This window comes from Saccostrea cucullata, unplaced genomic scaffold (genome assembly GCF_032062105.1).
Source record: "Saccostrea cucullata isolate Sc308-1 unplaced genomic scaffold, CSIRO_AGI_Scuc_v1 ctg1895, whole genome shotgun sequence".
In the NCBI taxonomy this organism is placed as follows: domain Eukaryota; kingdom Metazoa; phylum Mollusca; class Bivalvia; order Ostreida; family Ostreidae; genus Saccostrea; species Saccostrea cuccullata.
Window position 1 is genome coordinate 1 of NW_026937729.1, and position 16,921 is coordinate 16,921.

Sequence of the window (16,921 nt, forward strand, 5' to 3'; positions counted from 1 at the left end):
TGGTTAATGTTTCTTTAAGAATTTCCCCTATCTAATCTGAGAATTTCTTCCAATAGAGTAACAGTATCCTTTCTGTGACTTTGCATTTTTATTTTGAGCTTTATTCATTTGGTTATGGAGATTTGCTTTCATTATGGTTTAGGCAGTAATTGCTACTTGCACAAAATTCTCTCTCTCTCTCAAAGAATCTGACTATCAGTTATTCCTTTTATTCCAACTTCTTGGAAAAAGTATTTTAGCTGTTGTTCCTGATACCTGTATTAGATTCTAGTTTTCTGCTAAACTCCATTTGTGCTCGTATTTTAGATTTTTCCTCTCTTTCAAGATCATCAAACTTTGCTGGCAAATATAAATGTTTGATGTTTGAAATTTTCTTTGTTAAGATTTTTAAGAGCATTAACGTACGTGAGTAAAGTTTGAGTAGAAAATTTTTGGTGTTTTAATTACAGGAATTTGTTTTGCGTATGTATGGAATTTAATACATAAAAAAGATTTAAACTATTTTCTTAACTTTATTGATTGGAAAATATATTTATTTTTTTGTGTTTATTGTGTAATATTATGTAACAAGTGGCATTTTATATATATTTCATATTTTTTCTAATAATTGTAATTCATTAATCAATATCTAAATTGAAGCAAATAGTCCATGTTTTAGTGTTTATATTAATAATGCTTGCAGTTAATGAATTTTATGCTTTATATGTGTTTGGTTTGAAAAAAATCAATACGACAGATTTATTCATATATCTAAACAAATTTTTACTACCTGGTACATGTATCAAAATGTACAAACTAGGAAATTAAAAGATTCTTTTATGCGAAATTTTGACAGTTTGTACAAAACACCTCTCTTACACTGTGGTAAAAGATTTTTTCAAATCTTTTTTTCAAGGATTGTACTTGATATCCACTTTCTTCTGTTTATAGGAGAAACGAAGAGGTTGATGAAAAAGCATTGATTAAAAAACTTAGGAAAAGAGTTGCGGAACTTGAGAGTGAATTGTCATGTCTGTTAATGGCAAAGGTAAGTTAGCTAGATTACTGTGTACAGGGTTATTTTTGCCCTTCAAACATGCAAAACATACACTTCATTTTAATTTCACTCAGACACAGTTATGTAAAAGAGTAATGTTTTCTTTTAATTCACCCTATTTTGAAGTTGAATAATAGAGAAAAGTTAAACAAGTGTGAAAATTTTGCTGGTAAGTTTTCCTATGTACAGGTTAATTTAATTTGCTTCAATGTATATACCACTTTTTTTCCTACTACATTTTATAGGAAGATGTGCAGTTTAGTTTAGAAATGATGAATGCCAAACTTACAGATGAAGACAAGATTCAGTGCAATAAAGTTATTAAGTCGTACTTAGATGGAAAAGTAGCAGATCCAGTCAGCGAAGGTAGGAAACTGGTGTTACAAAATTTACATTAGAACCTGGAACAAAGTCTTCCACATGATCAAATCATTGTTTTAGGATGGGAACAAGTGCTGTTACAATACATGTAACTGTGAAAAATTTCAAATGTATGTAGAGGTGGTATATTATCAAAAATATTGGAACATTTGCACATTGTGTCGTTTATACATGAAATTTGCAGGCAAGGATTTGAAAAATTTAAATCACTAGTAGCTACCCCAACTCTAATTTTTATTAGAGAAATAAGAATCCGAGATTCTGAGTTCCGAAATAAGCCACTTAAGTGAAAAACGTGGCATTACAGAATTCAGTCCTTTGTACATGGAACACTAACTTATATTTGCAGGTATCACAGCTCTACATTAGTTCAGGATAAATAGAAAAATATTCTTACACAGTTTGTAAAACTTCAGTATTCTGAAATTTCTCATGTTTTCTTTTACAGGTATAACAAATCCATACAAATTTAGAGAGTGTATGAAGATTCTGAAGAAGATGATATTAGAAGGCTACTACAATAGTGCTAATCCAGACGATGTGCCAAACTACTATGAAACTTCTGAAGAGGTGACTACTGAGCTGCGAGCAAGCTCAACCCCAGAGAAAGAGGCTCAGGTGCTCAGAGTACACCATCATAGACAAAGAAATGATGAGTAAGTGTTGTTTGGGTGCTGAGAGTGCACCATAGACAAAGATATGATGAGTAAGTTTTGCTCAGGTGCTCAGGTTGAATATAATGAGTTCAAATTAGTAGAAGATGTAACATGCTTGTAAATAAATGAATTGAGGAACTATTTTGCTGTTTAGCAAAGGCATTTGGGGGGGAGGGCGGCTAATGAGTAAATCTGACATAATAAACCAAGCTATTTGTTTTCCTAGACAATAAACAAATAATTTCTGGTTAAATGAACATGTTGATTGCATTGGGATTTAAATTTTTAGTATATGTGGGAGTGGAATGATCTACTTCATTGCTGACCTGTTAACTTTCTCAATCAAAGTGAGGAGATTAAAATTGAAAGATTAATTGTTATAAGATATTTGTTTATTGAAGGATGCTTTACAAAAGAAAATAAAAATATGTCAAAAAGTCCCTAGTTTTAGTTTTTCAAACCTAAATCGAACAAAAACAGCAGTCAGAGAGCAGATAAGTTGAATAAATTCCCTGCAGCCAAAACAAAGGGAATTACACTCTTTAATGTCTTAGTAGAATTTAATCCTTGGATTTAAACAGATTTTGAGGTTAAATTGAAATCAAAAAGACTTTGTCAGGTAATCCCTGTTCACAATGTAATGTTCTTAAGCTTTTGATTTTAATTGTAAGTATTACGTTTTATTGTAATACACTGCATGTGCAGTAAAATGCTTAATACTGATTTAAGTAATCATTAACACGATAGATGAACTGTGCACAAGGAATGTAGCAGTTGTCTAGACTGAATTTTACAAATAATTTGGATAGTTTTCTGTGACTTTGGATTTATAGTCCATCATCTTATGTGCCATTGACAGAAACTTAGATGTCAAATATGGAGTTCTTTAGACATATGATATCAGTTTCTCATGCTGAGTATACTACTATCTACAAATTCAGGAAAACGGTGCAGATTCCCATCCCAACGCGGAGTGCCTGGGGGGAGGAGACATATACCACAGAGCCAGAACAATCAATGAGGCGGCCCCATCACAGGGAGAGGCGGAGGTACCACCAGGGCCCCAGGGACATGGAGGAGGAGGGACTCAGGACCGCCGGGGAGAGTGACATAGAACCAGGTGGGGGTGTACAAATGTGAGGGTGTGTGTGTTCTGTGTTACCGGTAATTTCAGTGTAAGAGATTTCTTCAATATAGGAGAGAAACTTCACATGGAAAAGGCATGCTTTTATATAACTCACAATGATAAACCCCCATCACACCTCAATATGTATAATGGAATCTGTATGTTATAAATTGTTATACCTTCTGCAAACTTATATGTAGAAGTATTTGATGTATATCTGTCCACCCCATTTCATCTCTTTGGAATAATACAATAATGAATAAGCAATGGAAACATTCTTCAGAACTGCTTATGATTGCTAATTAGAATATCACATATAATTTCTTTTCTTCCTCCCTTCCTGCCTCACTACTGAACATGGAGTCAAAGTAAAGACAATCTTGTGACATTAAATGATTATCCATGATTTAAGATGATTAAACCTTAGAAGTAATGTATCAGACATCAGGTTAAGGTCACTGAGGTAAAGAGAAGATGATAAAATTTAAAAGAAATTGAGGATTGCATTTAGCCTATAACACCTGAGTAATAAATGAAGTTATTGTTAGATTTATTTTGAATGGGTAATTTTTATTTAACTGAATAGATGATTATTTGTATAGCAGTGCTTGTAGAATTGCACAGTAAATACCTGATTACTTAATAAACACATCCCTTTATGTAAAAGAATGGCAAAATTTTCAAAGAGAAGAGCATTTCTATCTATCATTGAAATGAGAATCTTATTGTACTGGTTTTTAAAATCATTGAGTAACTTGTTTATGCCATTATGTTAAAAAAAAAATGATCTAAATGATGTTGATTTATTTGGACTTGTGTAGTTACTAGTTAAACATATATTCTACCGTACTTGTCTTGAGTTTTAGGAACTATCCAAGATCTAGATATCTGTATACAAATATGTACCAATCCTGCTTATAAACTTTAATAGATGAAAAAATAAATCTTAATACATATAAAATGGATCCTTATTTTACTACAGCTCCACCTAAAGAGCCAGCTGACAATCTCTCCACAATTCTGAGACAGACCAGAAGCCGGAAGAAATACAAGTCCCCGTTCGAGAGGCGGAGAATTAAGGAGATCAAGAAGTTAAATGAGAAGGTAGAGACCATGCAGCAGACGCAGATCAGTAAGGAGGGGGAACTAGTCAAGATGAAGATCAGTATGGCCGAACAGGAACTTAATCTGATGGAGGAACAAGTCAGGTAGGGAACATAGCAGGTTTTAATGGGGTCATAAACCAAAATTAAATAGCCTTTATATCTGCAGAATTCATCATTGTATGTGTCAGACTTCAAGGTAAGGCTGTAATAATGTTGGAGATTCTCTTTTTTCAAGTACTTTTAAATACATTTTGATTTTGAACTTGTGATTTGGTTTCCCTATTTTCCCCATGTTTAGGAGTGGAAGTCCCGCAGACCTGTCTTAGTAAATGAAGTATTTTTGTGTATAGATAGTTTGATGTCTGAGTGATATTTTGTACGTTTACTTTAAATGATCTGCATTGTAGAACTAAACTGAATGTGACGAAGGACCAGCTAGCTGACCAGAAGGCGTACGTCCAGCAGCTGAAGTCTATAGAGGCAGACAAGGAGGTTGTAGAGAGAGAGAAGATCGTCGAGAAACAGTTACGCAAGAAGGAGGTAGGCTAAACATAAAGAATTCCATCATTTTCATTTTCAATGTTACCAGGTAGTTTACAGTTACATGAAGCTTTCATTGATAGCTGTATGTAAGGGAAGAATATTTTTTGCTCACTATTTAGGCAAAGGCCACCAAGAAGATTGAGGTGATAGAAGAGAAACGTAAACAGCTGGTCCAGCATTCAGAGGAAGTGGACCATGAACTGAACAAGGCAAAACCCACCATCAGAGAACAGTACGGGAAATACCGCAAGAGGGACGGTAGTCTTAACACCAGACAGGTGTACGATATGCTGAAATCCGAGGAGAAGAAACAGGGAAAGGTAAGCAGGCAGATTAAGATAGATTTCTTTTTGACAAAGATAAGACCATACAAGATAGGTCAGGAAGATGTTTTTGAAGGACAACTGCTGTTCTGCTACATGCTTTTTATTTAAAAATTGTATTTTAACTTAAAATTATGAGGCATTTATCTTCATTGGTCAGTGTTGGGAAAATCAGTTATTAATTTTGAATTCTTTAGATTCAAAATCAACTGGAGCAAGAGAGGATGGTGATGATAAGCCAGCAGTTGGAATTGAAAGAAGCTGCAACTCGTCAGAAACTACGGGACTTCAAGGAGCTGCTCCGGATGTCCCACTCTGCTGGTTTTCCTGATGGTCACATTGGCCGTGACAATGACCCCAGGGCAGTGACCGCCCCAGATTATGGGGAGGGCCCTGAAAGACTAAAAGCTAGAGAAGAAGTGGGGCTTGAAGACATGAACGGCAGAGTGGGAAGTCCGGAGAGGACTGTGTACACTGCTGCTACGACTCACATCAATAACGGACTAGAGTCACGAGGGCTTCCAACCCGTGAATCAAGGGCCATAACTCAGAAAGAGGATCCCTGAGAGTCGGCCTGTGTCTCGTCAGAGCGTGAGGTCGACAAAGTCGTTAGTTCCCGATAGTGAGTTTTACGCTAAACGTAAACAGGAGAAGGATCCCACAGCTCGCTGGGAGTCGTCCTACTCCAGACCTTCCACAGCTTGTAGCCAGAAACAACCTGACATTGACTTAATTTACATGCAGCCCAAAAAGCTGGAAGATAGTGAGGAAGAAATGAAATACGGATTAACTGACGATGTAAAGTCTGCCAGAGAGGAGTCAAGAAAATCTACTGCGAGGACAAAGCCTCCTCGAGCACCAAGTCATTCCTCAAACAGAATCGAGGATGATCTGGAGGACTATGAAACACTAATTCCCAGTGAATATGTTCATAGTATGGGAACTAAGGACAGATTTGATGGAAAGAAAATGGGTCTTTCTTCCACAACTTTCGATGCAGCATTGGCATCCATGCTGGAGAAAGCTGGTGATGACAATCTGTATTACAGCCATGATGACTATGACCAGTATGCGAGTACAAACAAAACCCGCACTTTTGACAGAGACAGTTCCCTGGATAGGGAGTTGTATGCAATATCTCAGAGATCTCGCGAGAGTGACATTCGAGCCATTTACGGCTCTCCCTTAAAAAGCAGCAAGAGCATGCGTCAAAGTCGACCCAAAACGAGACAGAAACCTATTTATCATTCAGACGACGAGGATATTGAGATTAAACCACGATCAAGTTTTTCACCTGCCCTAGCCAAACGAGATAAATCTCTAGAGGACTGGGAAAGGCGAATGTTACAGAAAAATTCTGCCAGGAGTGCCCGCAAAAATTCACCACTTAAAAAGAGTAAATCCAATAATTTTACGTCAAATCGATATTCTACGGAAAGTGATGATGATCCTGTGAAAGAAGGGCCGAACAATTACAAAAACTGGGGGCCACAAACAAAGGTAGGTCTGCAGTGAATGAATACTTCAATCAGCTGCCATTCAAACTATGGTCAAAGTCTTGATTGAGAAGTGCAAAATTTTTGGCTTACTACATTTTGTAAATAGTTTGACATAACTATTCTCAATTTTCTCAAGAATTCATTTTAGAGTGTATATTTTTTGTCTGAAAATGCTTTAATTAGTCCTATAGGGACATTTCTGTAAAGCATATAGTTTTGTAATCTGAGCTTTTCAAAAATTAAATCTGCTTTGTTCAATTTAAAAAAAATTTTTTTTTTTGGTTTGAATTCTTTATTGTTAACTTTGATAATACTGTGTGGTAGATTACACTAGATTTTTTGTAGATTTTAAGACAGGTAGATGTAGAATCTGTCATTTATTTTGTTGGCACCTTACTTTTCAGCACGCTTCAATAGCAGGACGCTTGGCTAACTTCTCTATAGAGACTCCAACTCCGGCAGGTAGGTCTTATAATGGACAAACCTCCTCTCAAAAGGTTTTGTATGTTCAATTTGATAAATGCATAACAGTTCATGTATTTGTATTTTGAGACACTTTATCAGGTGATACACTTGTTTAGTTTTACATAATTATGCACTGTAATGCAAAATGGTTTTAAATTTGTTTTAGGCACCAACACATTAGCTCAATCTTTTGAAAAGCACTACATGTGCATGTACATGTATAGTTAGCTAAAAAAGATAAGCTGTTGTCAATTTCCACAGTAGATGTACATCTGTTTATAACTTGGTGCACATATGAGTAATTCTAATATCATATATATGTAGATTTTTAGAGATAACTTTGATTTGTTTAAATGGCTATAAGGCTATAAAAGTTTGCAAGTAGTCCATCAATATATTATTCAACAGTCTCACATATTGATTTATGAAGCTTTCTATTTTGAATTAATGCTATGTTCAATTTAATTGATTAAAATATTACCCCTAATTATAGATAATGAAGTAAATGGAAGTGAGTACTATTATCCCTCGAGGACCAACAGCCTAGTCATAGAGGAGTCCAAATTTAAATCCGTAACGGCCGTCCCAGATGACGAGGCAGAAAATTCATTTATGGGAAAAGTTCAAGAACAGCGAGATCGCGTAAACAAAATCAGACAAGTCAGAAAATCTGCGGAAGTCATACAGACAGCATGGAGAAAGTATCAGGAGAAAAAGAGACATGCTCGGTGGTGATTTATGTGTTATCGTGACATATTGTGCCAAAAAGGTGAATAATTTGTTCTGTTCAGGGAAAAATAATATGATATTAACTGGCTCCTCCTTTGGGTTTTCTAAAGCAATAATGAAGACTATATTGTTTTTGTTGACCATTTCAAATTGTGCTATTTTTTAATACACAATTGCATTTTGAACAGAAGCAGAATTTGGAATACTGGAATGGAATATCTGTTGATTATTTGTAAATTGCTCCTACATAGAAGTTGATTTATGGAATAGGTGTTGGTCAAGATTGAAAGATTAGAAATATCTATTTTTCTTTTCATATATTGAGAAATAAACAACTTAATATTTAGATGTAGAAAATTTGTGTTGAAAATTACACAAAAGTGGATTCAAGTAGAAATGCAATGTATTGAAAGTACTGGTAGTTCTAGCAGATTGTTCATGAATATTCGAAAATCTGTGTTTTTTTCTCAAAAAGCCTAATTTCAACCAACCAGTATGTACAAAAACTTTTTAGTAATTTGTTGTAATGCCTCTTTTGCGTACACAAATGTTTCAGTAAAGTTATATGGAATGAATTCAGGGTCCTATTTTGTGAAATTGTACTTAAATAAAATTATATAACTTATTTCTTCTTCTAAACAACATATTTTTTTGTTCTATTGAAAAACGGGTCCCTGAATCATTAGTTTATACATGTATTGTTATTTTTTGTATCAAGAAAAATCAAATGAAGAGTTGTATTACCACAAAGCTTGCCCAAAATACTGTTACATGAGTTGTCTGTGATATATATAAAATAGATTAAAAACTTTTATTTTTATAATTGTTTTTAATGTACATAATAGATATATATGTATATTTTTAAATATTTTATATTAATTTTCAAGAATAAGAGAGATCCAGTGTAGTATAAATGTTTTAAGTTTTAGACATTCCATGAAGTATTTTTGTGTTAATCGATTGTTTTTAAAAATTCTCAGTCTTTATCTTCTCCTTCATAAAAAAAAATTACTACTGGTAGTATATTTTCTGATGCCTTATACATTTGCAAATAAGTGCTGATGTAATGCTGTGTAACCATTGTCTGAAAATGCACGATATTTTCTAAGCAAGACAATCAATGAAGAAGTCCTCTGTCTCATTATCAAATTACAAACAGTTTACTTGAAATAAAGAAAAGTAGAATCAGTTGTGTTTGTCTTTATTAGCATGGTCTTCTATTGAACTTTGCTACATGTATATATTTACATTTGTTGTGTTTTATTGTAATAAACTAACCTATAAAACTGAATGCCATGTCTGTGTATAGTTATACTGTAAATCACTTTTTATTCGCGAGAACTTTATTTTCGCGTAATTACGCGAGACAGTGTGCTCGCGAAAATTTAATTCTCGCATATAATAGTATTCCTTTATAAGAATATATAAAGCAATAACCACAACTCGCGAAAATTTTGTCTCGCTAATCAAGAGCCAATGACTATCTCGCGAAAATAAGGTGTCGCGAAAATTTAGTGATTTACAGTACACAAAAGAACTTGTACTGTTGTGCCTTAACAATGAGGCTACATTTAGTACAAAGATGATCAAGGCACTTGTTCTTTACAAATTGCCACTATCTTGATTTTTTTTCTAGGTTGTATTAAATTTTTGTCTGAAACTCTATGAAATAAATTCCCTGCGATTGAATTCGTTCTGAAGCCATTCTTTGAGGTCTCAACTTATTGTGCAAAAACAAGGGCCCATCACACTTGCAAATATATAATATAGTAAAAGCCTCTTATCAAACTCGATTTACTAACCAAGATTTACGTTTTATTTTAAGTAGAGTGTCAGGGTCCCCATCCCTAAGTGGGTAAGCCCCTGGGCCTGGGACCCATAACTTTCCAGTGTTGTTGGCTTATGGAGAAAGGGCAGAACTGACTACAATGGAATGGATCCTATTGAAATATCCAGAATTCATACACTATAATAACTAATTTACTATTACTATATATACGTTATAGCTAGTAATGATGATTTATTATACACCCGCTTGAAAAGCGGGAGGGTATATAGTAATCGGGATATCTGTCTGTTACACTTGGGGTACCCATCTCTCATCTGCAACTCCTCTCATACATATGGCATGCCAAAATCACAAAAATGAGCAAAACATAGTTTCACAGTCGATAAACTAGGTTTCTCGGTTGTAAACTATAGTTTAGGGACTGTAAACTATAGTTAACAACAATAATTTATATTTTACATCTGTAAACTATAGTTAACACGATATTTGTGGCAAGCCAAATTCAAAAAAATGAGCTAAACATAGTTTCACAGTTGATAAACTAGGTTTATCGACAGTAAACTATAGTTAACAATTCTTTAACTATAGTTTTCATCTGTAAAACTATATTTAACAGTTGTTAACTATAGTTTACGAATGCTAATCTTAGTCTATCCGTTTGTAATAAAGCGTTTACAATAGATTTTGTTGATAAACATTGATTCACGTTTGTAAACTTTTATTTACAATCGTAAACTATAGTTAGAGTTGTTAATCATAGTTTCACAATCGTGAAACTATATTTATTAGCTAACAGTTAACTACAGTTAAGAGTTGTAAACCATATTTTACAAATCATGAATCTGTACTTATCAGATAATCTATATATTGCAATCGCAAATGATTGTTTTCGGTGTTATTTTTAGTTTACGGTTCTGAAACATAGATTATTGCGTTAACTATGGTTTACAGACGTAAAATATAAATTAATGATTTAACTATAGTTTACTATAGTTTACAGTCCATTAACTATAGTTTACAAAAAATAAACCTAGTTTATCAATTATGAAACTATGATTAGCTCATTTTTTGTGAATTTGGCGTATCATAGATATTCTATGTTTCACAACCGTAAACTATAAACTATACTTAACACCAAAAGCAATCATTTGTATGGCACACCCAATTCACAAAAATGAGCTAATCATAGTTTCACAATCGATGAACCAGGTTTATCGGTTGTAGTTTATGGACTGTAAACTATAGTAAACAACGTTGATCTATATTTTACATCTGTAAACCATAGTTAACGCGATAATCTATGTTTCACAACCGTAAACTATACTTAACACCGAAAACTATCATTTGCGATCGCAAAACATAGATTATCTAATAAATACAGTTTCACGATTTGTAAACTATAGTTTACAGACGTGAATCTATGTTTATTAAAAAAATCTATTGTTAATGTTTTATTACAGACAGATAAACTTAGATTAGCATTCGTAAACTATAGTTAACAACGTTAAATATAGTTTTACAGATGAAAAGTATAGTTAACGAATCGTTAGCTATAGTTAACGATTTGTAAACTATAGTTTACAGTCGATCAGCCTAGTTTATCAATTGTGAAACTAGGTTTAGCTCATTTTTGTGAATCTGGCGTGCCATACATTTGCTATAGCAAAACATAGATTATCTGATGAATACATTTTCACAATTTGTAAACTATGGTTTACACAACTCTCACAACTATAGTTAACGATCGTACATTATAGTTTACAGACGTGAATCTATGTTTATCAACAAAATCTATTGTTAACGTTTTATTACAGACAGATAAACTTAGATTAGCATTCGTTAACTATAGTTAACAACCGTTAGATATAGTTTTGCAGATGAAAACTATACTTAACGAATTGTAAACTATAGTTCACGGTTTATAGCCTATAGTTTACAGTCGATAACCTAGTTTATCAATTGTGAAACTAGGTTTAGCTCATTTTTGTGAATTTGGCGTGCCATACAAAGCACTGAATGAAAATTGATGAGACTTTCAGAGAATCTTTATTACATAATGCCATTGTGCACCTCCTATTTTACTTTTTGATGCTACACATATTTTGGGTTTCCCGTAGCAAAATATGGACACTGCCATTGTATTCAGAAAGGAGGCGGGGTTATCATTTAGTGAGCTCAATGCTCACAGTACCTCTTGTTTAAAAATAACTTTTAGTATAAAATAATTTATTGTATCATTTTTTGTAACAACTGGAATAAAAAAAGATCCATCCTCTCCCCTAGTTACCAACTATTCTTGAAAGTTGTCGGCTGGGTAACAAACTAACAAGAGCGCATCACAAAAGTGCAATAGAAATTCAGTCACCTTCGGTTAGAGAATTACATGTAATATACGACCTACAATTAGGGATGACGCATATTTTTGACATATATTAAGCACATAGGTCAAAACATCCCTTTAAATACTATGCAAAAAAGATCAAGTCAGTGAAAAATTTCAAAATGACAAAGCTATTTTTTTTAAAAGTGTTTAAACTAGAGGCACTGTGAGCAAAAATGATACACCCCCACCTCCCACATGAATATAATGACAGTGTCCATGTTTTGCCGTGGGAAACCCCAAATATGTGTCGGATCAAAAAGTAAAAAAAGAGGTGCACAATGTCAATATGTAATAAAGTTTCTGTGAAAGTTTCATCAAATTTCATTCAGTGGTATGAGAGGAGTTGCGGATAAGAGATGGGTACCCAAAGCGTAACAGACAGACAGACGGACATGTATACCGATTACTATATTATAATACCCTTTCGCTTTTCAAGCGGGGGGGGGGGGGGTATAATTATATCGTTCATATACCAACGCTTATCACATTGTCTGATGCAAGATAAGCTCTGAAGAACTGCTATAAAAACTAAAGAACACTCTTGTGATTTTGTCAAACTTGAAAATTCATCTCTTTAGTTAATTTGAATTTTTAAAAAATATTTCATCATTTTTGCCAGCACTCTGTCTGGTGTTCTTTTACTAGTCTCTTAAACCTTAACCCCGCTATTAGCGTTTGATATATATATATATGCCGTCATCGGACGATTTATTAATCGGATACATAAAGTTTCTCCATTGACAGCTTTCTTTGGAGGAGGTTATGGGCTCGCACTTCTGTTTCGCCTTATCTGATTGGTTAATTGTAATACAGTTTAAATATCTATAACCAATCAGATAAGGCATAACAGAAAAGGTACTCCAAAACCTTCTCCAAAGCTGCCAATGGAGAAAATATATGTATCCGGTTAATAAATCGTCTGATTACGGCATATTAAACATCAATGGCGGGGTTTAGGTTAAATAGTTTTGTAGAAAAACATCTCCCTGAGAGAAACAGGGACCATTTTGCTATCATTGCCTTGCAAAAGTATGATAGGTAACACTGTTATTACCTTGGAAATCCGTCTCGAAGCGGGGAAACCCCCGTTTGTTTACAACTTTTGTTTCTTACTTTGTGTATTTTTATTATACCGAATAGGGCCATTCTTTAAACGTGAGAAAAAGTACAATCTGCTTGCATATAACGACATATAGATGTGTTTGACGGGACTTTTTTTTATATTTTGAGATATTGGACACTCTTACATTTTTTTTCATTAAAAATAGGTGGGGGGGGGGGTATTATCCACACTTCAGGTGCCTGTGTGAGCAATGAGCTCACTAAATGATACCCCAGCCTCACAAAATGTCCATGTTTTGCTATACGTTTTACTGTAACGTGTAAAGAGGAATAACTCGTGGTATCCAATGTTATTCAGAAGCCGCCATATCTCACGTCATAGGTAAGAATATAATGGCAATGTCCATCATGTATCCTCTTATACCACGGAGTGTTTAATGAACCTTTCACAGAATTTTTATTACATATTGCCATTGTGCACCTCGTCTGCTAAATGTTGTGTGATGCGTCTAGTGTGTTGGTGTTGGTGTCTGTGTGCTTGTCACTTCTCGCTTTCAGACCTCACCGCTGGCTAGCAGCAATGCGAAAAGGGAAGCAATTTGTATGTACATAGCCTCTCCACAACAAGTCCTATGCGATGCCTCCACGTGGAAGCAGACGGATACTGGGCATCTTTCGGCCCCAGGCTAACTTCGCAAGGGCGCACGGGAAGATGGGGCTCGAAAGCCTAGGTCGGCAACTCATCTGATTACAATCCGGATTTATTAGAAGACCGTTAGCAACTACATGTACTATGTTGACCCTCAGACATAAAATTGGGGGTTAGACTTGACGCTAATCACCTCGTTCCATAAAAAAACAATTGATTAGGAAAAGCCGAGAGGACCCTAACGGCCTGAAAGGAACGCAGATGCCATCCATAACAACACCTATAAACATCACTAAGATCGGATGTTGGAACGTAAGAAGAATGTTCCAGATTGGAAAAACAGCGAACATCGTAAGAGAGTTTAACAGATATAAGTTGGACATAATGGGACTGCTCGAAGTGAGGTGGCTTTGGTGAACTTAAGACAACCTCTGGAGAGACCATCTTGTACTCCGGAGCTGAAGAGCATCATAGAGGAGTAGGAATTATACTTAGCAGGAAAAGCCGACTGAGCTTGATTGAATGGAATCCTGTTAGATGTAATGACAGAATCATCAGCGTACACTTTTTCTCCCACTTTGCTAAGCTAACAATAATACAATTATACAGCCCAACAAACGAAGCAGACGAAGCGGATAAAGGCACCTTCTACGAACAGCTTCAAAGAGAGACTGCAAAAGTGCCAATACTGATGGTAATGGGTGATGCAAATGCAAAAGTGGAAAAGTCAAACGAAGGATGGGAAAGAGCCATGGGACAAGAGGGCATTGGGATTGTGAATGAAAATGGCATGAGGTTAGCAGAAATGTGCGCTCTTAACAACTTAATCATCGGTGGAACCCTCTTTAAGCACCTCGATATACACAAGCTTTCATGGGAGTCACCGAATGGAAGAGATAGGAACCAGATTGACCATGTAATGGTGAACGGCAGATACAAGAAGTCTGTATGTGATGTAAGAGTTATGCGTGGTGCAGATGCCAATTCAGGTCACCATCTAGTATTGGCTAAAGTAAAGATGAAGCTCTGCAGAAACTTAAAGCCGAAGGAAAGCAACAGGAAGATGTATGATGTCAACAAGCTGAAAGATCCAAAAGTAAGCAAAGGATTCCAACTTGAACTAAGGAAAAGGTTTCAACAACTGTTCGATGACGAAAGCACAATTACCAATGAAAAATTGATTCTTGTAAAAGAAGCATACAATGAAACAGCAGAAAAGATCCTGGGCCAGAAGAAAAGGAAGCACAAATCCTTACCAACTGCAGAAACTTACAGAGCCATACATGAAAGGAGAAAACTAAAGGAAGAAATAGGAAGATCAAATTCGGAGAGTATAAAGGAAATTAAGAGAGAAGAATATAAGACCAAAGACAAAGAAGTGAAAAGAAGAGCAAGAGCTGATAAAAGGAAAAATCTGGAAGATGTAGTTAATCAAGCAGAGAATGCAGCAAACACAAATGGTCTGAGTGAGGTTTACCAACTGACCAAGCAGCTTTGTGGGAGAAAAAGAAACAGGACAAGTGGCATTAGGTTAAAAAATGGTGAACTTATCATTGAGGATGGAAAAAAAATATTGGAGAGATGGAAAGAGCATTTTGAAGAGGTCCTTAAGTAAAATATAGGTGGTGCACAATGGCAATATGTAATAAAGATTCTGTAAACGTTTCATTAAATTTCACTCAGTGGTATAAGAGGAATTGCGGATAAGAGATGGGTACCCAAAGCGTAACAGACAGACGGACGGACGGACAGACGGGCGTACAGCTACACGGACGGACGGACATAGCGATTACAGTATACCCTCCCACTTTTCAAGCGGGGGGAATAAAAATGTAATGTACATATGAGTAAATGTACCAACTAACGCCTGTATCTGACATTTTAGAAGATGCAACATAATTATGTATACATGCGACTTATTTATGTCCACAGCCATGATAATTATGTCAACATGCAACTTATTTATGTTAACATGCAAGATAATTATGTCAACATGCGACTTATTTATGCCAACATGCATGATAATTATGTCAACATGCGCCTTATTTATGTCAACATGCAAGATAATTATGTTATCTTGCATGTTGACATATATAAGTAGGATATCAACATAATATCTTACATATGAACATAAATATCTTGCATGTCTACAAAATATGGTGGCATATTTATGCCCCCTACATGCAAGATAAAATATGTTAGCTTGCAACATAATTATGTAGACATGCAACATATTTATGTCAATTAACATGCAAGTTAACTATGTTGACTTGCAAGTTACCAATCTTATAAGAAAATATAAATTGAATATGGGCAAATTTACTTACTTACGCCTGTATCTGACATTTTAGGTGCAAGATTCAACAAGATAATTATGTTGACATACTACTTATTTATGTCAACGTGCAAGTTAAGAATGTCAACATGCAAGATATGTAAGTTGTTATGCAACTTATTATCTGGCATGTTGACATACATATTTTGTATATAAAAATATAACTCGCATGTTGACATAACTAAGTCGCATGTTGACATAAATAAGTAGTATGTCAACATAATTATCTTGCATGTGAACATAAATATCTTGCGTGTCTACATAATTATCTCGCATGTTTACATATTTATCTTGCATGTTATCATGATTTACTTACATGTTCAAATAAACAAGTTGCATCTCTACATAATTAACTCGGATGTTGACATAAATATCTTGCATGTCTTCATAATTATCTCGCATGTTAACATATTAAGTAAACCACATCTTGTCATTATTATGTTGCATCTTGCATCTTCGATGTCAGATACGTACGTGATTTAAACCATATTAAAATAAGATTTTCATACATAAATTTATATTTTGCAGGTCAACATCTTTATCCTGCATGTAGAAAAAATTATCTTGCATAATGACATAATTTTCTTGCATGTTAACATAATTTATCTTGCATGTAGTGGGCAGAAATATGCCACCATACTATCACAACAAACGCATTAGGATTTTCCAATATCATTTTCACAGCGATTTTCTGTGGCTGCTAGCTGAGCCGACAAGTTTTACATTGCTAAAAAATATATATTTAAAAGTACTAAGTACGAGCATATAAAGGTAATAATTGAATTTTATTTTGAGCAAAATGTTAAAATACACACTCATTTGAGTATCTTTTACGCAGT

The 16,921-nt window shown here is 34.6% G+C and overlaps 2 protein-coding genes across 2 annotated transcripts; both read left to right on the forward strand.

The window, feature by feature from the left end:
• Positions 1 to 907: 907 nt before the first annotated feature.
• Positions 908 to 8,409, forward strand: LOC134248737 (trichohyalin-like; the record flags this gene model as incomplete). Its single annotated transcript, XM_062731132.1, is given in 11 exon segments — positions 908 to 1,027; positions 1,282 to 1,402; positions 1,866 to 2,073; positions 3,015 to 3,193; positions 4,182 to 4,407; positions 4,713 to 4,845; positions 4,968 to 5,168; positions 5,369 to 5,733; positions 5,735 to 6,671; positions 7,075 to 7,132; positions 7,629 to 8,409. Coding segments are annotated over 11 exon segments (2,790 nt in total), but the record flags the coding sequence as incomplete, so codon positions are not given.
• Positions 8,410 to 14,008: 5,599 nt separating this feature from the next.
• LOC134248735 (craniofacial development protein 2-like) lies at positions 14,009 to 15,362 on the forward strand. The gene is made up of 2 exons (XM_062731130.1): positions 14,009 to 14,160; positions 14,357 to 15,362. Exons 1-2 carry the CDS (start codon positions 14,009 to 14,011, stop codon positions 15,360 to 15,362), a joined length of 1,158 nt encoding a protein of 385 aa, XP_062587114.1.
• The last annotated feature ends 1,559 nt before the right edge of the window (positions 15,363 to 16,921 follow it).